At 29.2% G+C, this 26201-nt stretch overlaps 1 protein-coding gene across 3 annotated transcripts in view; it reads left to right on the plus strand.

Moving 5' to 3' along the window:
- Nucleotides 1-26201, plus strand: part of Tsp97E (Tetraspanin 97E) — a 47092-nt gene that overhangs the window by 5688 nt on the left and 15203 nt on the right. The window contains exons 4-8 of one of the 3 annotated variants that reach the window (XR_012757647.1): nt 2245-2367; nt 3965-4093; nt 11113-11200; nt 14989-15073; nt 22030-23535. Coding sequence is in view for 1 of the 3 variants with exons in the window: in XM_075375014.1 (XP_075231129.1) it covers nt 2245-2367; nt 3965-4093; nt 11113-11187 (327 nt within the window). In the remaining 2 variants the exon portion in view is untranslated. Of the gene's footprint in view, nt 1-2244; nt 2368-3964; nt 4094-11112; nt 11201-14786; nt 14958-14988; nt 15074-22029; nt 23536-26201 lie in introns of those variants that run through there. The other 2 variants (XR_012757648.1, XM_075375014.1) reach the window with 2 other exon arrangements.

Here is a 26201-nt window from a genome sequence, read left to right on the forward strand (position 1 = left end):
GAAAATACCTCCATATACGTGTGTTAAACATAATTTGAATTCTTTGAGTTAGGATTAGTTTTTTTTAATTTATTGATTTCAAATATATATGATGAATATTATGATTCCTTGGATTATTATAAGAAACAAATTTTATTGTTATCTTGACTAACGAAGCATCCCTAATGCTGTATGGCATGTTAGGAGAATGATAATGAAGAGTAAACAAAGTAATAAATATTTGTCTTAAAAACATTCTTATTTAGATTATTGGTAAAGATTATGTTTTAATATATTTTTTTATACATTATTACCATTTATGAAATGTTCATAGCGAAGTAGTTTATATACTCCAACACTTACATAATACATTATTACATAATATGTGATATTGCCATATAAGTAATATACAAAGCCAAACTTGATTAATTATTTTATATGTTTACTTTTTGGACTGATATTGAAGTAAATTCAAAAGTTTATTTTTTGCCCTTTGAATTTTCTTAATCTACAAATCCTGTGGTATTCAAGTGGTAATGTCACTTGAATCCAGAAAATTCTGGGTTTGAATCTTTGATCTTGACAATTTTACTATAAAAAATTCACTTCTTAACATAATAAAAACATAACTGTATGTGGGCATCAGCTTGTTGTTAAGTCAGTAAATAAATTAAAAAAAAATTAAAATCACTAAAAATAAAATTATAATTTACGATTGTTAAATTTAAAAGCTCTATTAAAACAATTTTTTAATAAAACATAAAACAATAATGAATCTTAACTTCAAAATATGTCCATGTGAAGAGACTATCAGCTGAGAAACAAGTAAGTAATCAAGTAAATAAGTGTACAGTAGTCTTCATAAAATAATTGTTTCAGCGTAAAAACATGATGTTTTTGGAAACTATATTATGAATGATGCTTTTGTAAATAAATTATCTACTGTAAAAAGTGTAACTATGACCAAACAAAATAAAAAGGAGGAGCAGCGAGTATTTATCATATCGTCAAATACACACGTTATATTTTGAAAATATTCATTAGGATAATTAATAAACAGATAAAATTTGTAGTGGATTGTGTACTGAATTAAAACCAGTTTGGTTTCAGATGGGCTCAAAAAGGCAATCTTAGAATTTAGTGTTAAGAAGAATGCATTCACCTACAGGTTTGGAGATTGCATTTATCATCTGTAATGGCAGAAAATGTTTAAAATTTTAATTAATTGGACTGAAATATAGATAAAGATTTAATTTATATAATTTTTCTAAAAAGCAATATTTTTTTACACCAGAATATTTGCAGAAAGAGAATCTCAGATCTAGAAACAATTGAGACAAATATGTTTTTTGATTTACTTTTTTTATTTTTATGTAGAATCAGTATAAGAATTGAATGGCAAATTTGATAGTGGTGTAAAAATTACTCAAGGAGAATAAATACTGTTAAAAGATTCACTGATTTTCTGCTAAAGCAGAAACCAAAAATAAGAAGAAATTCTAAATGATATCCATTTATTTCTAGCAAGAAATTTTGTTAAAAAATAATAAAAGTGAAATAAATATTATGAAGTGTGACAGAAAGGAATATAATGGGGAATTAAATGTTAGATTCCACTTCAAAATACAACAGAAGTTGCATATTATTTAATTAGTAAAATTACAAAGCGTAAGGATCAAAAGCAATCTGACACAAGCAAGGTTCTTTCTTGGAGGAAAAAAGTTACTGATACTGCATACTATCAAATATGATTTAAGAATTAAAAAAATATTCTTAGAAATATTTATATGGAGTATAGTAGCACCGTGCAGGGAAACTAGGAAAGTAGCTAAAGCAGAAAGGAAGAAGATTTTGAATTTTGTGTTACAGAAGGATAGAAGGATGTTTTATATTAGGTGGGTTATTAAAGTATGAAATGAAGTTGCCTTAAAATAGATAGGATAGGAAAGAGATGTATTGCAGAATCATTTAGAGACAGAAACTTTAGCAAAGTCATTATATTAAGATAGATAGGTTTTATTTAGAAAAGATGTGTGGAAGGTAAATCTGTGCTTGGCTAAGATTGGACTGTATAAAATAGCTAACTGAAAATGTTGTAGTTGTGTTAAGGTGATTAACATATAACAGAAAGAAACCAGTGATTAACCCCTCATACTGCAATAAAAAAAATCTTGTGGAATTGACACAAAATATCTTAGCGAGTATGAAGTTTTCACTTTTGTTTTGTTGAAGAGGTTTAATTATAATTTTTTTTTTTTCATTTAGGGTTGGAGAAATGTAAATAATGAAGTTAAAGGCAAAGTTCAGAAGACTTTCAGTTGTTGTGGTTTTGATGGTAAATTCCATAATAAGAGTGGTCCTATGGGGCATCCTGAATGTATACATGATGTAAGTTTGATTTTGAAACTTATCTCCATTAGTAATTTATTAGTATATAATTCTAGAGAATGATCTCTAGTTTCTAAAACATCAAAATAAATTTCAGAGTTTTGTTAAAGTAACTGAAAACTTTTTTTTTTTAGATTATTTTGTGTTGTATTCTTTATATTTTTTTAGTATGTATTATTAAAAAAAAATTATTTAATATATATTATTGATGGTTTATCATTATCATTTATAAGGCATAATATCATATTATCATTTTTAAGGCATAAGTTTGATAGTAATTTTTTTATTCTCGTGTCAATATTATAAGAAAAAAATTATCAATGTTTAATTGTTAGCCAGTATTGAAGATCTACAAATGTGGCAGTTTTCTGTTATTGAAATCAAGTTTCAATGCTGCCGCGCAGTAAATTTACTTCAGTGGAAAGTTTGCTTGATGTTGAGGTAAAGATTTCTTTTGTTTTTGCTTGTGTGTGGCCTTCACTTTCACTCAAAATTTAATTTCAGGCTTCTGGAAAACTTAATTTTTGCCCATAGCGTAGATGAATACTAAGGAATGACTGATAAAATTGACAAACAGAAAAATTTTTTTTTTTTTAACTTTTCAGTATTGTCTTGGTTGTAGATAGAATCTTTGGTTAAAAATATATATTACTTAAAATATGTATTTTTTCATCCATATATTAATTTGGAATTATATTTCTGTAAATGGAAAAAAATAGTTGGACTTATATAAAAAGAAAAAACAATAATACTGTAGTTAAAAAAACTATAAAACTATAGACCTCCTAAAATGTTTTGGTGAATATTTTCTGTACATAGTTTTTTTAATGAAAATGTATTCCACCTAATCAGCTTACAAGAAATTCATGGATAGTATTTATTAATATGATTTACAATACCTTGCTGCAGAATACTTTGATCTTTTTCTCTTTCATTACAGGATACAATTTATTGAAAGTGGCTCTAATTTGTACTTCAGTATTGTCATAAAAATACTTTTATTAGAAACATTTTTTCTGTTAAAAAAAATTACAATTATTAGTTATCCTAATTAATTTAGCCGTTAAAATTGATTTATTACAGAAAGACAGAATTCACAGTAAAGATTTTTCTGCCATGTATTTTTATAGATAATACTTATTTTCTATCCAGGAACATAAAAAACGAACTGTAAAAGTAATGAAATAAAATCTAAACAATTATTAGTTCCAACTTCATTACATTCATTTTGGTATTTGTCAAATTTACAAAATGTTATTCTCTCCTTGGTTTGTGGCATATTTGATAAATTAAGATCTTGTTCAGTTTTATACAATTCTGTGCATTTCATAATATATTTTTATGAAGTGAGATGTAATGTAATGTACCACGCATATTAAAACTAACAATGGAGGTTCGTTTAAATTTACAAAATTTTAGTTTATCTATCTTAATAAATGTATGTTATTGTGGGACTAACACTGAATTTATTATCCCATGGCAGGATGTTCTTACCTTAAAATTTTTCTTTTTTAAACTGTCAGTTTTATAAATTCATCAGACTCTTAATTTCTATTACTATTAATTACAATTAATTTTATTGATCTGTTAATTACAGCCTCACTGTTGTCCTGTTGGTTCTCCTGAAGGATGTACTTGCCCTCCTTGTTTGGGAAAAGTTCAGAGCACTATTGATTATGCATTTAAATTGTGTGGTGGAATTGGATTGTTCTTCTGTTTTACTGAGGTAAGAGCTGTGATAACTGTAAGTGTTGTACAAAAACAAAATTATTTTATAACTATCTTTTTTGATCTGTTAATTGCCAGTGCAACCATATCGGAGAGGTATCTGTTGAGAGCCAGACTAAGGAATGATTCCTGAAAGAGGGCAGCAGCTCTTTCAGTAGTTGTTAGGGGCGTGAGTCACAATGACTTAAACGGCCGTATCAACATCACTCAGTCCTCTGAGTATTGTGCAGCTGAAAGCAATGAAAACTACAGCTGCTTTTTTTCCAAGAAAATGTGGCTCTCTGCATTTTCACATAGCAATAATGGAGGCGCCTTCCTTGGTAAAATATTCCGGAGGTAAAATAGTCCCCCGTTCGGATCTCCGGGTGGGGACTACTAAGGAAGGGGTCACCAGAAAATTAAAAAATAACATTCTACGAGTCGGAGCGTGGAATGTTAGAAGCTTAAAAAAGGTTGGTAGGCTAGAAAATTTAAAAAGGGAAATTGATAGGGTGAATGTGGATATAGTAGGAATTAGTGAGGTTCGGTGGGAAGAGGAAGGCGACTTTTGGTCAGGTGATTTTAGAGTAATTAACTCAGCGTCAAATAATGGGTAGGCAGGAGTAGGTTTCGTGATGAACAAGAAGATAGGGAGGAGAGTGGAGTATTTCAAAACGCATAGCGATAGAATCATTGTAATAAGGATAAAATCAAAACCTAAACCGACAACGATTGTTAATGTTTATATGCCTACAAGCGCCCATGATGATGATGAGGTAGAGTGTGTATACGAAGAGATTGATGAAGCAATTAAACACGTAAAAGGAGATGAAAATTTAATAATAGTTGGAGATTGGAATGCAAGCATTGGAAAAGGCAAGGAAGGAAATATAGTGGGTGAATACGGGCTGGGCAAAAGGAATGAAAGAGGGGACCGACTTATAGAGTTTTGCACGAAGTATAATTTAGTAATTGCCAACACCCAATTTAAAAATCATAATAGAAGAATATACACTTGGAAAAAGCCAGGCGATACTGCAAGGTATCAGATAGATTTTATCATAGTTAAAGATTTAGAAATCAACTTGACTACAAAGCTTAACCTGGAGCAGACATTGATAGTGACCATAATTTAGTGATGATAGCTATGATTGAGAAAAAATAAATATATTATTGTGATACATTGTCTTTTGCTAGCCACAGGCTTTATTGTATTCAGGAAATTATATTATATTAAGTTTGACTTTTCTAATATGGGACATATAAATAAGTTAATTTTATTTATTGGCATAATAATTATTATTATTTTTTTTTCTTGAATTTTTACAGGCATTGACTACTAAAGTCATTAGTCCTCGTCACGTTCTTAGAAAAAAATTAGTATCACCATCAGGATCGTCATATGTAAGGGTGTAAAGGGCCCTTACGTTTTATTTAAAAACACAAGCCACACAGAAACATTAAAATAAAACAACACTTATGGGTGTAAAGGGCCCCAATATTAAAATTTGAGATAAGGTTCTCAAAAGACCATGAAATTAAAAATACAACTTATCAGTGCCATTTCCTTCTTCTACCTGTCTCGTTTATAGTTTATTTAAAGCATCCTCGGGGCGACCAGAACCGCCATTGAGCAGTATATGTCACGCCAGGGTGCCATGGCAGTTGACTCCTCCTTATAAACAGGCTACAGGCATGTACCAAGCGCACCCATAGCCTCAATCCATCCTTGAGGGTCCCCTATGCCATCATCAGACACACCCCCAACTCACTGCTCTTGAATACAGACAAGCCAGGGTGGCCTAGGCAAGAGGGCTACCTCCTGTCACTACACGTGACACGCTTCGAGACTTCCACATTTAAATGAAACTACCTCTTAGAGATTCTTTAACACAGCTTTAAAATTGTTAATTTTTTCAGACTTTAAGTCCACTGGCGTGTAAATATGCAACTATCTTTTCTTCATTTCCATTATCCAGATCAGCAGTAATGTCATTTTTTAGCCGGAACCTTTTTCTGAGGTTCTTATATATTGTACACTTTCTATTAGATGCTTAATTGTAAGTGTTTTATTGCAAACACCGCACATTGGTCTCTCTTCGCCAGTTAAAAAATATGAATTTTTTAATCGCGTGTGACCGATTCTAAGTCTGGTCACAGCTACTTGTTCTCGGCGAGTCAACTTCACGTCGCTTTTCCATTTATATGGAGAATTTTTCACAGAGTTTAATTTTGTATTTTGAACTTCTCCAAACAGTACTCCATTTGTTTCTTGCCATGTTAGTTAAACGGTTTTTAACATCTGCCTCTCTTACAGGAAATGCATCCAAATCATCGCAGACTGTTGCCTTTCTGGCAGCTTCGTCTGCGCTTTCATTACCTGTAATACCAGCATGCCCAGGAGTCCATACAAATATGCATCGCTGTCCTTGTTGGTTTAGAACATACAAAATGGACAGGATGTTTGCAATTAGGACATCCTTAATGTTTTTGTTCCGAATTGCAAACAAGTGCACTTAAAGAATCGGAACATATTAGCACTCTCTCTTCACAGTAGTATTCTGTGTAGCGAAGAGCTTGCTGAATGGCTCTGCCTGTGGAAGGGGGGACACTCGCCCCCCTTGTGTGGATATTTGTGGCCTCTGTGGTTTAGAGGCCACCTCAGTTGCAGGAGGCTTGGCAGCCTCCATAACACACACTTTCTTCTTATCTTGAAGGATCTCGCTGAGACAGACTTGACATTCTGGTTTGGCGTCCGTTTTCTTCTCTACAGGACTTTCGTTTTTATAGATTTATCTTCAGCAGGCTGTACCACTATCATTGGCTTAACAAATTCTTTGCTGCTGAAAGGCTTCATCTTGTTTTTGATGATCCTTTCAATCATGTTAGCCAAAGTAGGCGCAAGTTTGTTTATAATTTGTGTCTCATCTACAGCAATTGGAGCAGAAGCAGGAACAGCAGCCGCAGCCTGAGCATAGGTTGTTGTTGCTCTAGGTCTGCGGGCATTTACAATCTTCTTTGCTTCGAAGTAGCTGACCTTTTGCAGGGTTTTAACTTCCTGCACAGCTACCTCGTCTTTGTAGACAGGACAGTTCCTGGATCTACAAGAATGTGTTCCTTTACAATTGATGCATGTGGGAGGCTCTTTACATGGATCTCCCTCATGCAACTCATCGCCACACACGCATATTTGCGGTCTCTCAGATCTTACAGCGGTATGGCCAAAACGTTGGCACTTGTAGCATCTCATTGGCTGCGGTACAAATCCAATCGATGTATTCCTGCTCTTACTTTCTCCGGAAAAGTAGGATGGTTAAATGTGAGAACATGAGATGCTGAAGGAAGGACTTCGCCATTCCTTCTCATGTTCAATCGGCGACACTCTATTACTCCTTGTGCTGCTAGTTCTTCAACAATTTCTTGCTCTGAACAGTTTAATAGATCCCAACAGACCACAACACCCCTTGAGGTATTGAGTGTGCCATGGGGATCAACACGTACAGCCAATTCTCCCATTCTTCTTTCAGAGCTCCCATGCACCGACATACATGGGCACCATTGCTACATGCTTGCCATCGCAGGGGGCATGTGGACAACGGAAGGGTCTCTGTTACACCTGCAATAACATTGACCCTGGCCGCCACATCGCCAGCTCTAAATATGGTGTGAGTCCATTTCCAAATCATTAGTAGTGCATATCCTGCAGGTGGCCGTAAATTCCAATCCATATGGTGACCTGAAGGTGGAAACGGGTCAAAAGAAAAGCATATCTGAGGAATTTACTCGGAGCCCCGTTAGCCAGCTATATGTATTGTACATAAGTACAGCTGTTGCCGCCCTGGACGTGGAACGTAGATGTTGTGTTCCGGATGTGGGGATTATCTACCTCAGGGCAATAATATTATTATTATTACTATTATTATTATTATTCATGTTATATTTGTAATTATGAAAGTATAAATTAATACAATATACCTTATTTTACTTCTCTCAACAACACTAATATTAATCCATATTTTGGGGTAACCACAAGTTTCAAAATATTCTTATACTCATTTGCTGCTGTTTAACTGTTGCTTGACATATTATGCATTATGAAATATATAAACACACAACATTGTTATATTAATTGAACAGCAACTGTTCATGTATAACATACTTTTTATCGTATTTTAAATATGTATCTGCCTAATTTAAAAAAACCACCAAAATATAATGGTATAAATATTTTGAAATTGTTACATTGGTAACATTACTTAAATAACTTTCATTACTAATCACTGTGGAGAAAAACAACAAAGTTGCATTAAACGTAGATTTCAGGTTATTGTTATTGCCCCATATTCCACTTCCATTCTTTCTTCTTGTTGATTTCTCCATTCCTTTTATCCAACATCTCGTGTCCTATACTATATTTTCTAGCCATTGCACTTTTACCTTCCTCTTTTTAAATTTTCCATCACTCCAGATAAAATTTATCTTTGTAGTATGTGGCTTTGGAGTTCAACATGGCTCAATCAGTTGCTTTCCATGGACTCAATAATATTTTGGTTTTGGAGCCCAGATTTCAAATTATTCAATTTCTCATTCTTATTTTAATTAAAACATCATTATATTTAACAGTTTTTTTTTAATAGAATAGTAAACTCTTGAAATTATTTTATTTCATTGTCCTATAACCTGCTTATAAATATAAAAATGAAGATGGTTGTTGGAAGTAAGATACGAGGTGTGTGAAAAAAGTAATGAGATTGGTAACACTGCGAACGATATGGCAACGCTGTGTCTACCAGTCTGTGCTAGACTGGTTTGTTCATCCTTTCCACATGCTCAGTACGAATTTCAACTCCATTCAGCCAACACATTATTCTGACAGCGCCATCAGTGAAGTTGTGTTTTTGTTGTGTGTTATGAAAATGGAGCATGGGAATTTAGAGCAACGTTGTGCAATCAAGTTTTGTGTTAAACTTTGGGAATCCGTGAGTGTGACCTTTGAAAAGTTAAAACAGGCCTATGGGAACATTGCTTATCAAGAGCACAAGTTTTCCGCTGGCACAAATCATTTTTGGAAGGCCGAGAACACGTTGAAGATCAACCTCGCTCAGGGAGACCTTCAACTTCAAAATATGATGAAAATGTTGAGCGTGTGAGGGTTCTTGTGAGATCAGACAGTCATTTAACACTAAGGATGATGAGTGAACAGTTAAATTTAAACACTTTCACCATACATCAAATTTTGACAGACGATTTGGACATGCGAAAGGTTTGTGTGAAATTGGTGTCAAAAAACCTCACAAAGGAACAGAAGAACAATCGAAGAAACGCACACGTTTCTTCTTGAGAGGATTGACAATGACCAAGAATTCTTCAATCATGTGATCACAGATGATGAATCCTGGATATTTGAGTATGAAAGCGAAGATTGGCACACTCAGTCATCTCCTCGACCAAAAAAATGTCGAATGAGCAAATCAAAGATCAAAACCATGCTGATTTGCTTTTTTGACAGTAGGGGTATTGTGCATAAAGGATTTATTCATTCAGGACAAACTATCAACCAAGTGTTTTACAAAGGTGTCCTTGAAAGGCTCAGGAAAAGAGTGATTCGCGTGAGACCAGATATTGCAGACAAGTGGATGATGCTTCATCATGACAATGCACCGCGTCACACAGCCATTTTCATCAGGGAATTTTTGATCTCAAAACGCATACCTACGGTTCCTCAACCCCCCTATTCACCTGATTTGAATCCTTGTGACTTTTTCCTTTTCCCGAAATTGAAACAAGTCTTAAAAGGACGTCATTTTGGAAGTTTAGAGAACATTCAAAAGACTGTGACCGACCAGTTAAAAGCCCTACCAGTTGAAGTATTCCAGCGCTGCTACCAGGAGCGGGAACAACGACTCCGCCAGTTTATAGCTGCCCAAGGGAACTACTTTGAAGGGGATAATATTGTTGTTTGAAAAAAAATAAAAACTTTGGTAAGTAAAAAGTCAGTCTCATTACTTTTCTCACACACCTCATATTCGATGTTGTACTTAATAATATGAGAGTAAAAAAATATGTATGTGATTTTATTGCTTGTGAACACATTGCTTGTGATCATGCTAAATTAATCATGTTTAACTAAATCACATTTATAATATTTTTTTAGCTCTTATGTTGATTTAGCCACAAGTTTTGATCTGCTCTGATGATTATACCTTTACATTTAAACTAGTTGTATTCTTTTATTTTTCCTTGTAATATTATTTATCCGCTTGTCATTATTATGTCTAGTAATATACAGTATGCTTGTGCATTATTTGTTTATTTGTTATTGTTTTTATCCTTTTGCATTAGTGATAATTTGCAAATGCATAAATCTACTGCATATATCTAACACTATGAATTGGTCTAGGAAACATGTAAACTTCACCAATGTTATCTGTTGACTGATCATCCCATATTACCTTCCTCCCCTTTACCTACCTATATTCCAGACTCTTCATCTATTTTTCTCTGGGTAAGTAACAGGGGAATTGTGCCAACTGACTCCTTGGTTCCATCTGTGGTATCATGCTAGCACTTTTTTTATAGCTGAAGGGACAGCTGCTTATTTATTGGGGTTTTGCAATTATGAATTCTGCCTGTAGGACAGTCTTTGACTGATATGCCTGTACTAAAGCCAAGCTACTAAAAATAAAATCTGTTTAAATCTACATTGTCCTCATGGGTAATTTATTTTTGACTTTTGTATTCTTAGTGTCCTCTTTGATCCCGATAAACAGTATTTTTCTTTAAATATATTGATTTCAATTAATGGAGATTCTATTTTAGTGACGAAAGCATATTTCTTGTAAAGTTTTATGTTCTAGTAATTTAATACTAAATTACAAGGAATGAATTTGGTTAATGTAGTGTGTGAGAATTTTGTCGGTAAGAATATCAAAAAACATTTTGAGCCAAACTAACACACATTTACTGCAGCACTAAATTACAGTTAGAAATTAGTTTTTATAACATTTACTTTTGCTAATGTGACATTTTTTTTTTCAGTTTATTGGAGTTTGGTTGACTATTCGCTATCGCAACCAAAAAGATCCACGTGCAAATCCAAGTGCGTTTCTTTAACCTACAGTAGAAGGTAATATATATACTCTATGTTTTGTAAAAAAAAACTTTTACTGTATGATTATTTTGTAGAATATTTTTAATTTACGATGAAGTTTACTAATATTGATTGTATCAGTATTTATCTGTTATTTTTTTTTTTACTATTGTCTTATAATTTTGTTTAAACATGATTTACCAATTAAACTATCATACATTACAATCACATATAGATAACTTACCATACATTTACAATTGAATTGTAATGGTTATACTTTTATTGTAAGCTATCTTCTTTTTTTTTTTAATTATAGAGTGATATTAAAATATGGAAACTCCTTCATATTTCAAAACTGACAGATACTAGGAGGTAGAAAGACGTACAGTTCTTCACAGCTATAAAATTACTTTTTTATGATATGTTTGAAGTTTTTGTTTGCAATCTTGAATCTGCTATACTGAATTAAACTCTTTTTTTTAAATAGAAAGGTGGACATATGATAGATGATTTTAATTAAAGATTTTATGAGAAAAACTATTGTGGAAACAGTTTCTCAATAAATTCCTTCGGTTTTTTGGGTTATAAGCAATCAAATTTGCAAAAATGGAATGATCGCAGTAATGTAGAATGAATCGCAGTAATAATAAAACGAGGTAAAACGCCCTGTAGTAACTTTATCTCACATTACCTTCAGAATTACATCTTATATAACAAACTTTAAACCACTATCTGTTTAAACAATTAATGTAACACTTGGAAATTTTTTAAGAAGTAAACTTTGGATAAGTTTTAGGCACTTATCGAAAGAATAGTAGGAACTTTGAACGAATTCCTTTTCATAAAATCTTTTAAATTTTTGCCCTGTTTGTCCTATATGTCGCATTTCTATCAAATTTTATTTGGTATACTCCATTTTTGTTATAATCCTCTTTAGCTTCTATATTATTTCTAAATTTATTCTTGGGGTATTATTTGTAGTAAATGCTATATTTGTTTTTTTTTAAATCCTTTATATATTCTTTTCACACAAACATAAATTTTGTCCATATACCTTTTTCTTCTGTTGTCCTATTGTTCCTTTTTTGCCTTTTTATATTTTGAAATTGTTTTCTTATTATTCCTTCTTGGTAATCATTATTTGCGGCTAGCTATTTGAGAGATAATATCTAGTTCTTTTTACTTCCTTGTATGAAGTAAAGGAAGTATTGTGATCGCAACAAATTTTGGTTTTCAGATTTCAACGGAAATATCCATTTTGCCCATCCCTGAATCCATTTTGACTAGTTTTGGCATGACATCTGTATGTTGTATGTATCTCGCATAACTCAAAAATGATTAGCCGTAGGATCTTGAAATTTTGGATTTAGTACTGTTGTAACATCTAGTTGTGCACCTCCCTTTTTGGTTGCAATTAAAATTAAAATTTTAATTAATGAAATATTTGTATCTTAAAGGGAAGGTACATCAGTTCGAATCTCCTTTTATTTTACTTTTTTTGTTTATTTTTTTAATTTAAACGTATTCATTTAATAATTATTAACCTGTGATTGTAAATAATAATTCACAATTATTAACAATAAATAATAATTCATTGATAAAAAAAAAAATGAAAAAAAAAATTACTGGTGAAATTAAATTAGAAGTAAAATAGATTTGGTGATACATCTGATTATTTAATATTAATTGAAAATTATAAATAAGAATCGTGTTATTTTTGGATTTTCTTAGTAAATTCTTATAAAAATTGTATATTTACTCTAAAAAAAATCATTTTATTTAATTATTTGATAGAAAAATAAAATACATTTTTGAATTGTATTCAATTTAAACTGATTGTTGTATAAGTAAAAGTTAATAATAATTAAACTATTTCGTTTAGTGAACTTCATGTATACCGGTTACAAATATTAATATTGACATTACAGTGTAGAATAATCAGTTTTTGTTATTGGATTATTTGGTAAACAATTTATTTAAAGAGTAATCAAGGGACTTTTACTCTAACCTATTATTTCAGGTAATATTGTTGATTTAATTGTATAAATATTTTATGTTAATGAAAATTAATATTTTAGCAATTTTGTAACTGTCCATTTTTATTAAAGAATTGGAGTTTCGTATCTCACTTTCAAATGAAGTAAGTTTAAATGAAGTACAACAAAACTGTGTATATGTAATTTAATAGACATATAAGGAAGTCATGTGGTGTCCACATCAGGTTTTTTATCCGTGGAGAACCATATCTACCCAGTCCTGGCATTATCTATATAATGTTTTATTATTTTCCATTCGGATTATTTATAATTATATGAGGACTGTTCAGAGATTAACCGAACTTTATTATTATTAATTTTACAGATTATTGGTCCTTGCCTCTTCAAAGTACTCCCCTCCCCTAATCACATATATTTTTCTCAGCGGTGTTTCCACTTCATTAAGCGGTCCTAAGGTTCATGATGAATTTACTTTAATATCATCAATAGTCTCAAAACAGCTTCCTTTCATCACTGATTTTAATTTCGGAAATAAGAAAAAATTACAAGAAGCCAGGTCTGACAAGTAGGGAGGCTAAGGAAGGACAGTCATCTGATTTTTGGCACAAAACTGACAAATTGACAAAACTATTGTATGAGAGTGTTCCCATACACTCAGCTGGTGAAGTAACCACGAGTTGTCTTGCCACAACTCTGTTCTCTTTTTGCAGATTTTTTCCTGTAACCATTGTAAAACACCTTGATAATATGTCCGGTTCATTGTTTTACCTTGAGGCAAGAATTCAAATGCACAATTCCATTAAAATTGAAAAAAAAAACCAAGTGCATCACTTTGAAATTGGATCTAGATAAACATGCTTTCTTGGGGCATGGAGATCCTTTGTATCCTTTGTCTCCATGTTGTAGCTATAAACCCAGCTTTTGTGTCTGTCATTATGATGCTTTGCATGAATGTTTCATTGGCATCAGCTTGTTCAAGAAGTTGACAGCAAACATCAACTCAATGTTCTTTCTGCTGTTCGTTCATCAAACGAGGAATAAACTTTGCTTAAATTCGATGCATGTTCAATTTTTCAGTGAGAATGTCATGGCTTGATCCAGTCGAGATGCTAACCTCTTATGCAAGTTCTCTGACAGTCAACTGGCGATTTTCACATACCAGATCATTGATTTTCTGAACGCAGGTGTCATCAGTTGAAGTCAAAAGTCTTCCTGGTCAAGGGTAATGTTCAGTTGACTAATGTCCACCTTTAAATTATGGAAACCATTTGTAACATTGTATATAACCCGGATCATCATCTCCATAAGGTTGTTAAAAGACAAAATGTTTCTGTGAATGTTTTTCCAATTTCATGCAAAATTTTACATTGTATCGTCGTTGTTCCTGAAAATGGCACATTACAAAAATCACTACTAACACTAAATCACTAAAACGCAATATCAACAATCCAAGAACATGTGGTTACAGAGGAGGTTATGCAGAACACAATGCTTCCAATCGCACATCACTAAACATTTCCATTGACACATAATTAAAAATATTTGGTTATTTTCTGAACAGACCTTGTACTTTATAGTTCTGCATTCATTTACTGTCATTGTTGTAATTTTTTTTTCTTTTTTAGGAGAATGAAGAAGAATATTTGGCTGAAAAATCACATGATTTTGATTTAACAAATAATGAAGTGCCATATATATATATATATATATATATATATATATAGATGATATATGTATATATACACTGTTATATCTTAAAGATTTTTTTCTTGTTTTTTTTTTCTGATATTGCAGTTATACAAGATATATTCATAATTTTTGTTACAGACTGGAGTTTTATTAATTTTATTGTTACTAATATATCAAGCAATACTAGTCACATTTTACCTGCCATGTTTTTAATCATGTTATGGTGAGATAATTTGTTAGATTTTGTTATTAAAATTTTAATTTCTTTTCTCATTAATAAAAGCCGTTTTTAATATCTAACCTTTTTTTTATGCATTTATTGTGATAAAATTATCAAATGATTATTGTAATAGTATCTAGTCAACTTTATATACATACATATATATATATATATATATATATATATATATATATATATATATATACACACACGTGTGTGTGGGTGTATGATAGATTTTACTTATAATGTATTATACTTGTGTTCATTTATTTATTTTTTTTTACAGTACTTTATGTATTTAATTTCATATTAATTTGATTAATTATTATTAACTTTACCTGTAGTACAACAGGTAATTCTTAATAAACGCTTATAGGATGTTTACATTACAGATTTATCTAACTAAAGCTTTTTTTTTATTCTTGTTTAATACATGTGAACTAAATTTTTCTATCTTAACTGTCAGAAAGCTAACTTAATCTGTTTAAAAAATGTTATTTAATGTTGTCATTGTTCATATCTTAACATATAATAAATTACCAGCAATCATTAAAATTCCTTGGCAATTACAGATAATTTTGATTAGTAAATGCCTAATTTCTGTTTTTCTGTTAGTTTACAAAAAATTAATGAAAGAAAATATTTATTTATTGGTTTTTGTTCTCAGTGTTCATTATGACAATGGATTGTTTTTTTTTTCTTGGACTTAAAAGAAATTTGGAAAGTAAAGATCTCTCAGGTGATTAGTAGAATTTTATTAAAGGAAGAGTGAAATATTTAAATAACCTAAAATGTCCTGTGGATAGTAGTTTAAAATCTGAAAAATAGCAAAGAGTAGATGAACAAGCTGAAGATAAGAGTGATGTAATTTGGAAAGAATTAATGTAGGTAACCATTTTAAAAAATCTTACAAGGGTTGTATTTGTTTTGTTATCATATCATATTTATAGTTCAGATGAAGTCTTTACAGTACTAAACCTCCTTGGATAGAGATATCTATATATAGTAATCACTGGTAATCTGGGATTTTGGTACTAACTCTTTTAACTGTATGTGTGGTGAAACAAACATAACTTTCAAGCGTTATTTATTAACTTTCATCAAGTATTATTTCAATCTCTGTGAAGTACGTAATTTTGTAAAAAGGAAGCATAAGTCACATACATTTTATCCATTCTTCAGGAAAACATTACAAACCACAAACTGTTTACATCATCAAAACAATAAACATATCTGATTTATGTACTATGTACAAAAACAGATTAGGTCTAGGAATAAAGTGTGCTAAATTTTACAATAGGGTATTTTAAAAAATAATGTAATAAAACATTTTTTAATTAAAAAAGTATTATTAAAAAAAAATTATAATAGTCTGTAGAAATAAACATTTAAAGATATTCATTTTTTTATTTAATTTTATTCTGAATAAAATGTACAAATTTAATTAATACTTAAATATTTGCACTATTTACAGTTACTTTGAAAATGTTTACTCTGTAGGCAATGTCAGTGTTTTGTTTTTAATTAAATTAAAAACTTATTTTATGGAATACACTAAGTACAGTATAGAATTTCTTTAAAAAAAATAGGTACATTACGGTAAACATGGTAAAACTGTTCGATTTTTTCAAAATGAAGAAAAAGTAGAATGAGCTTTTTTCAAATTTTCCTGCACCAATTGACAGAATTTAAAAAAGAATAAAATTAATTTAATTATTAATCTATGAACATATACATCCAAAAAAATAAAATCAATAATCAGGAAACTGAAAAATATTTCATCTAAGTAAATAAAGTTGGATTAATCAGAGTGTTTAAGGTAGTAATTAACAAAAATAATAATTAATGTTAATTTGTATGAAATCGCTCCTCTGAGTTACTTAAGAATTTGTTTTTATTTTTTAGAAAATATTATATTAACTTCATATGTTTCTTTAATTTGTGGTACTGATTTTGTTTTGTATATTATGTAATATGTATCATAAATGAAACAGCTTTCTTTATAGAATTATTTCTATGAACTGTTGGAAGAAAAAATCATTTTATATTATACTGATTTTTTACATATTTATTTGAAGAAAACCAGTAAGAAGTTAGGAAAATTACTTGTAAAAGCTTATCTCATTTTTGATATGTTTTCCTTTCAATGTGATTTCAACATTTGTAATTTTATTAATGAAGTTATGTAAAAAAATATCTATTTAAGTAAATTTAAGAAAAACTTTTATTAGTCTTTAAAGTTTTCAACAAATTTTTCTTTTGGCCAGTTTCAGTATGATGGTCATTTCTAGAAAAAAAAATTGTTCGACCTACCATAACACGGTTGTGGTTAGAACATAGTTTTATAATTTAAATTGGATAAAGGATTGTAAAGGAAAGGAGAATTCCCATGCAAATAACTGTTTTAATTAAAAATCAATGTTTTGTGAAATGTAAGATGCAATTTAAAAGAAAAGCTCATAATTCTTACTAATTTAAATTAACTTTAATTGAAAAATTAATCTTTTAGACTGTAAAAAATAGCTTTATTTTTAAATTTAAGAGTCCTTTATAGCAAGATGTAATTTTGTAAAATCATGGCCATATCTTAAATTAAGCCTTAAACATGTAAAACAGATATAAATTATGTTTTAATTTTATGATGCAAGAATTTCTGTTATTACTAAGAATTAATTAACAATTATAACATAATCATAAAAAGTTATGGTATTATTATCGTATAACCATTATCTATTTTTACTTTCATTCTGTGTTATACTGACGTTATTATTATTTTTTTATTTAATTATAAATTCTTTGTAATTATTTAATTTTAATTAAGATTTTTTTTTTATTGATGGTTTTATAGTTTTTATATTTATCATAGTTTTTATTTACATACACATTGGGCAAAAGCTTTATGCTGGTATTTCCATAAAAATTCTGTCTATTATTTTGATGACAAATATTTACGTTAATTCTCTCACTCTTATAACCTGAATTAATTTTATTGTTATTTTTGGTTGTTAAATTTAATGATCTTATTTTTTCTGTTTACTAATAATGGATGTCTTTTTGTTTGTATCTTTTTATTAACCTGTTTATTTTTTATATGTAAAATATATGTAATGTCCTAAGATATTTTTATTAATCTCTTGATAACAATTTAGTAGGCTCCTGATAATAATATATATATATATATATATATTAATAATAATTACTCATGATATCAATTTACGTTTTTAAAATGTATGAGAATCTGAGAAATCATATATTTTTTATTAGCAGAGAGTTCTGCTAATAAGTTCTAATAGTTCTGCTAACTCTGTTGTTCTTACACAAGTTCTCATATTTACTGAGATATCATATTGTATATTAACTGCTTACAGCTGGAAAACATACATACATACAGGCATTGTTTTTTTTACTATTACTGATTGTATTCTATTGATCATCAGTCAAGTAGTATTGTCACTTGTTTCAATGAGACAGTTGTAATTAACCGACATATTGTTAGTAAAATAGTCTAAACAAAATTTTGATGTAATACAAAATTATCTTTTGTTTGATAATTTAACTAAATGCAGAGAATTTTGCACTAAGCAACATGATGTAAATTTAAAAAACTCATAACTGTTGTTAAATTTACCTACATATAATTAAATGTTCTCTACTCTCTTCATTACATTCTTCTTAAAACTCAATTGTAAATTATACTGCTTGCTGGTCTTTCTTATTTCTTTCTACCTTTGGAGATGGATTATGAATATTCTTTTATCTCGCATCTGATTTCAGTGCTGTCATTTCTGTTTTAAAAGTGTTAAATATAGTTTACTCAGCTGTCATTAATTTATTTGTTTCTTCAGTTATAAAGTTCTTGTGTTGCATAGTCCATGATTATCAGTGATGAAAATGATGTAAATTAATTTAACAACAACCATATCAAATATATTGAACAAAAATTTGTTTTAAATATTTTCAATGACTAAAGGTGACCTCAAAAGCAGATGAAAATATTACGGTCTTAGTTTTTAAACACTTTATTTAATAAAGTTGGTTTTGTTGGTCAATAAAAAAAATTAGTGTATATATAAATTTTCATCTTTTAGATCTCCTTGCAGATGTTCATCATTTATCTATTTAAATTGAAACTAATTTATGATATTAATTAGTTTAGTTACAAGATGTTAAAAAAAATTATTGAATATAGAAATCTCACTATTTACTAAAAAATTAAATTTTACATCAACATTTATTAGTTAATATGAATGGAATATTCCCTGTTATTTGCATTTGACCATATCCTGGTCAGAACTATTTCATTTCTTATATACTTACATATGTTCAGATACTGTATTTCTGCAATTGCTATCTTATGATTGTTTACTTTGAACTGATTGTCTCATTCTTTTAATTGATTTTTTCTCACTGTTATCCTCTTACAGTAACAGTGGGGAAATTGATCTTTTAATGTTGGCAGTGATCTTCCTTCCTTCTGTTCATGATCTCACTAACAGTATAAAAAAATGATTTTTTTTTTGTATTTTGACAAAGATATAGCAAATTTTTCAACAGTTGTTACCTATCCCATAAGAATTTGTAACTTAGTGTCTCTTGAAGGTGTTGTGTATTAACCAAAAGTGTTGAGAATAATTAATATTTTTGTTTTTATTAGTAATAAGTTGATTTATTAATGTATTTCTTATTAATATAGTTAATTCTTCTTTATTAATTCTACCAACTGTTTTTATGTGAATATATTTGATAAATACTATAATTAAGTATTTACATGACTGCGTGAAGAATACACAGATCTTCTGGGCATTTATTTATGTACTTACATACATATAAGTTGTGTAAAATAATTGTAACATGGTATGTATAAACAAATTAGTGGAAAAAAAGTTCCTCAAAGTATCAAAGCATATTTTTTTCTTATTGAATGAATTTTCAATAATTACCATTTTCAATTTTCAACATAATTACCATTTAAATTTAGGCACTAAACTAATATACCTTATCACTAACTTAGAAATTCTGGCTACAAAAAATCTCCCACCTGTTCCTTACTTATGTTACTTATGGTAGCCTAACTTTTCCGTCACTATCTCGAACAAAACAGTCCTGGAAATTTGTGGGAATTCATTGGAAAGCTCTGAGATGGTAAAATGTTGATTCTCATGCATCAGTCTTTTGAAACAGTTTATGATTGACCACAGATGGACAGCCATTCCTTTCTTCGTCCACTTTTGAATGAATGAACCCAATCGTGTACAACTCCTTTGCTCATAATCCATACACAGTGCAAAGTTCCCAATGAATATCTGCCACTAAATATTGTTTTCCTGTGAGAAATCTTTTAACAGCATGCACTTCACACTTCGCAGGATTTCCTATTGCAGCGCTCATTTTAACAAGCCACAGAAAATCAACGAGCAATCGCACGACCATGCTACTGCCACAGTTGGATGCCAACTGGCCTCCCACGTGCATCTGTACAAAAATGGTAGTGCTACTCCCACTCTTTCCTGCGTAGTGAGCCAACGGAGGTTACTTTCCGAACTGCCCTTGTATTTTACCTACTTAAATTATGTATGAACCTTATAACTGATATTCTTAAATTTTGTTGATCTCAAGACTACTGGTGTTATGGTATGGTATGTTCAGCTTTGAATCAAGTTTATTTATTTTATTTTATATGCAAAATAAAAAATAAAATTTGTGTAGCTATAATGAAAATGACAAGCAGTGAGTAGCAATGCATGCTACTTATGTTATGTTATGTTATGCTGCAAGTTATGTTTCGTGTTCCATATAGAAGATCATATTATTTGAAAATGATTCTAGTGAAGCAGAGCTGCAAGCCATTAGTTCAGTTCCATAGCCATAACTTCAGTGTATACTATGATTTTAGTTTAGTTCTATGATTTTCGCTATTGAATTTGTGATTACAAAACATTCCTTATTATCTTTTATAGCATTTAATTTATATAGCTGTTTGATATATGTTTAAAGCAAAAACAAGTATTTTATGTGATTTTTAATTGCTTTTTATTTAAGTTTATAATTTTTTTAATTATAAGATTGTATTTTGAGTCATTGTTATTATTTAGGATTAAAGTAAATAAAATTTATATCTGATTTTCAATATATGATCTGCAAAAAAATATGACTATGTAATTGTAATTGTGTTTGTAGTTTCTTAAGTCACAAAATCTTATTTTAGTTCTAAAATCAAAATTATTTTTTCCTTTTTTTATCCAGTTACATTCTGTGATAATGATGATATCTGTAATGAGCATACCGACATATGCTTTTCATCAACATGCATGTTTTTATAATTATATTTTATAAAGTAATAAATACTAATCATATTAATTGTGTATTATTTTTATAATGCATTATATTTTTTTTTTTACATTTCGTAATAGTGATTTAGAAAGTTAAAGTTAAACATTTAATTTTAAGGTAACTTTTAAGTTTGAAATTGAAGTATCTAAAAGATTGTTTTATCTCATATGTTGCCATAAGCTTTAAATAATTAAATTGAAACAAAGAAGTAATGTATTAATTGTTAATGATTAATTCGAGCACTAGAATGTTTTCTTTTTACACTGAATTGAAAATATGGATATGATAATGGGGTTTTTATATATTAAGGAACCATGAGATAAAATTGTACTCTCTTGTAGTGTTGACAACAGCCACATTGTGTTATTTATTTTGAAAAATGGAAACTGGAGTTATATAAAAATTAGATTAATTTTCATTTAAAACGAAATGGTTTAATATCTTGTGGATATATTTCCTGATTGACTGATAAAAATTAGAGTATTGTAATTAATTAAATTGACTTTTTTATGACTAAGGACAATCATTTACGCCATTTTCAGTGTATAAGTTGTATGTCTATGTTCAAGTGCAGAATGGCTGTCAATGTATGTATATACTAAGCAGTAAGCTCTTATTGTTTGTTCTAGATTGGTCATAGTAGCTTAGCAGAGGATTTTGTTTATAAAATAAAAGCAAGTGATTGTCCACTTAAAAATTATAAGGGTATGAAGAAATACTTGTTGTAGTATCCTCGCAAGACTGAAAGTTTTAGATTTACATGCTATTAAATAGTTATTCAGAAATTTGGATCAGCAATGCATTAAATGCTTGGATTAATAGTGTTAGTAAAGTAAACCGCTGAGGCATTAGGATTAAATAAGATTTATAATAAATAAAATAAAAAATGTTCTTTAGTTAATACGGTAGAAAATACAAAAATATGATAGTATTTATCTTGTAAAGGTGGCTGATGAGAGGTTACCAGTACGGGGTATGTTGAGGTTTAGTATCAATGTATGGGTTTCTAGTGAAAAATAAAAACCAATGTGATATATAAAAAGATGAAGTATGTGTACTCAGAGGATGAATGGAGTATTTTTAATCATCACAGAAGCAAGATATTGCTATGGATGCATGGAATCTATGCCATATAAAATGCAAGAAATAATCGATTAAGTTTAAAAGCTTCCTATATAAATTGAGGAATGTAAGAAAGCTACATATCTCTAACCATAAAGAAAAGTAATTATCACATGCTTGTTTAGTGGATGTCGAAAAATATTTTCTGTTACATATTTTTGCCCTGATATGTAAATGTCTAAATAGTATTATTTCTTGAATGATATGTACAACTTTTACTTTATTGTATGGTAGTTGGGTTGTACTAAAAGGCTTATTTCAATAGGCTAATTTCAAAGAATGTATTACTCCAAGTGTTTTTGTTTTTTTTTTTTTATGTGGGTAATATCAAATATCAGAAGTGATGCATAATAATTTTTTTGGGACTTTGCCCCCATTGCTGGCTAAATGTAGCCAGGTAATTAATTTAAAAAAAAATTATACATTAAGCTATTTATTTTATTTACTATCTTGAATATTCTATTTTTTTTTCTTGGCATTCTCTCTTTTCAATTAGCATTTTAAACTTTTAAGCAGACATCATAATCTAGAGACTGAATTTTCTTGCAAACAGTAAAAAATCTTTTCATCTTAATAGAATTGTAATAACATATGGTGTAACATTGTACCTTAATGTTGTGATTTATTGTGTACTATATGTAGACAGTATAATTATTAGCAATTGATAATGGAACAATAATTACAATAAAAAATTATTATAATAAAACATTATAATAGCTTATATTTATTAATTTAGTCTTGTTTCTACATGACAATATGAAATAATAATATATTTAATTATGAAATGATCATATAATAATAAATAATATATTTTGACATTAATTTATTTTTATGAGATATTTAAATAATTATGCAAATTAATATTAAGTCATAAATGTTATAGAAATCAGCCTTTAGTATGTAGTCAAATTAGTTTGTGTGTTTAAAAAAAAAACAATTTAGCTTATTAATGTTGTACTGTTTGTTTAGTTTTTATTATTATTTGTGCAATTAAATTGATGTATGTTGCTGAATTTTGTATATGTTATATCATTTCTATTACATTAATTTCATCGGAGGTACATTTTTAAAGTCAGGTCTATTTTACTTGACCTGATTGTCAGTAGCCAATTTGTTGTCTGTTTATGTGTTTTAAGCAGATGGTGCTTGGTTAGCTCGGTTATTTCAATCATTAGTCAGCTGTTAGAAACAGTAGTTTAGGCATTTTGTTTGTTTATATTCTTCTATTTATATGTGCTACGATTTGTGATCCCATATAGTGTAAGTTGCTTGATGCTTCACCATCTCTGATTTATGAAGCTTTGACTGAAAAATTGGACTACTAAAAGGGTGTGCCACATAAGTGCCAAAGATATTAACAGACACACACGTAAGGGAAAATATCTTGAATTTTTGCATTGTTACAAAAATGAAAGTGATGAATAGTTTGATCACATTTTTACCAGAGATAAAACCCGGATTTCTTATTCAAATGTACAGAAAAAGTAGCAGTCAAGTGATGGTGTCGTTCATCACTTCCTAAACCAAAGAAATTCAAAGTAGGGGTTGAATAAAAAAGCGTATGGCTTTTTATATTACCCTTTTTAAGACAAAAGGGGTGTCAATTGCAAAACATTGTTAGTATATTTTTGGTTTAAAAATTTTGTTTCTTTTTGTATATTTGTGATGATAAAATTAATTATCTTTTAATTGCCTGGTAATTAGGAATTTTTTTAATGTATTCATTAAAATCATTGAGAAAAAATCAGATTATGAACTTATAGGTATTTTTTACGGAAAAAGTTTTATTTTTTGGAAGCTAATTTATCTTATTATATGGGGATTGCTTAAAACCATTACCAATTTGGTAATTATGATAAAAATAGTCGCTGTATGTATTTTTCTTTTTACCTTCTTTGTGCAAGTATTATTTTAATAAAGTAGGAAAAAATATAATTAAAAGTTGATTCATATTGAAAGTGTTTATTGCCTTGATAAGGAGAAAAAGTAAAACGTAACTTATAATCTGATTTGAATTTATATTTTCTGTGGATTGCTGGTGTGACAGCAATCTTACCACATTAATTCCTTTACAGATGACAAGTTGCTGCTTGTTGTAGAAAATTCTTATAATTTGGTAAACTTAAGGACTGATGTTAATTCAGTTAGGAGTCAAACATCAGATGGTTTGGTTTTCATTACAAAGGTAATCATCACTATGATTGTATAGTGTTATCTTGTAGCAAGTAACTGTATCACAAATTTCAGTGCAGTATGCAAATGTGCTTAGTCTTGTTAAAACCAAACATATCATTGATCTCCATTTGTGCAAGTTAACCAATGAATTTAATGAGCATTTCAATTTAACAATCACTGTTAATCAGTGTAATTGTAGCAGTAGTGTATGTTATATATATATATATATATATATATTTAAGTATCTTGTTACTGTAGTTTCTATTGCTGAATTCTTTTGCAGAATTCAGCAATACAAACTTGTATTGCTCTTGTAATTTTATAGTATAATAATTATATTGAATAATTTTTTTTTAAGATTTAGAGAAGAAAGGGCTTATTTAGAAATATTGTATATTGTTTCAAGATTTCAAAAAGAAAAACTGCTCTGTTGAAGGTATTGTAATAGAGAATGGTGATTACTCTCACAAAATATGTTGTGTTATTCTGTTGGTTGTGAGTTTTTTAATTACTTGAGTTTTATGATAATCTGCTGTAGTGAAAATTGTTTATTAAAATTAATTGTTTGAATTAATAATGAGTGGGCAAAAGTTGTGGGCTGTGCTCAACAAAATGTTTCCAAAAGGCTGTATGGGCAGAGAAGCTCCCATCACTTGGCCACTGTGAATTCCCAATTTGACACAGACTTATTTCTTCTTTTGGGGCTATATAAAAGAATTTTTAAAAAGATCTAGTTATATTACAAGGTAAAAAAAAACTTTAGACTTTGTAATTTAACATAATAGAATACATACATTTGTAATTCTAATTCAGTATAGTAGATTTAATTTAAAACCACAGAGTTCTTTTTCAGACATCCAATAGATGTAATTTTAAGTATAAATTGAGGTTTTTGCTAAGTGTAGTCTTAAAAAAGAGTAAATTAATTTTTTATATCTGCAGTTATTATTGTTAGGACATTTTAAAAGCTTCCAGTAACAATCAAAGAACTGTTATACATTTAAAAATATTGTGCATGGCAAATCATATTTAAAATCTTTTAGTAATCTCTTAACTCATTAATAATAAAATTTACTTTTAATATTCAATATGCCTTACTGTAATAATCATATTTAAAATGTTCTAGCCCGTGATAAGTTTTCCTGTATACTCAGACAATCTTAGTGTGGCGTTGCGCTTAAAAATTATATTTATGAAATATCATCAGACAGCATTAAATGTATCATTAGATGTATTTTTGTTTATCATTAGATGGATATAAATTTCTATTTTGATATTTATTGATCATAAAAAAATTATGTTCTTGTAAATTATGTTCTTATATATTCTCATATAATGTATGATTAATTACTTTTTTACATAGTTGGAAATAATCCAAAAAATTATTGTTATAGATTATAAAGATAATAATAGAGGTGACCAGAGTTAAACTTTGTTCACCAGTATGTTTTTACAGTTTATGTTTTAATACTAATTATCAGAATTAATGATTAAAATGCAATAA

Source organism: Lycorma delicatula, chromosome 9 (assembly GCF_047948215.1).
Source record: "Lycorma delicatula isolate Av1 chromosome 9, ASM4794821v1, whole genome shotgun sequence".
Classification (NCBI taxonomy): Eukaryota; Metazoa; Arthropoda; class Insecta; order Hemiptera; family Fulgoridae; genus Lycorma; species Lycorma delicatula.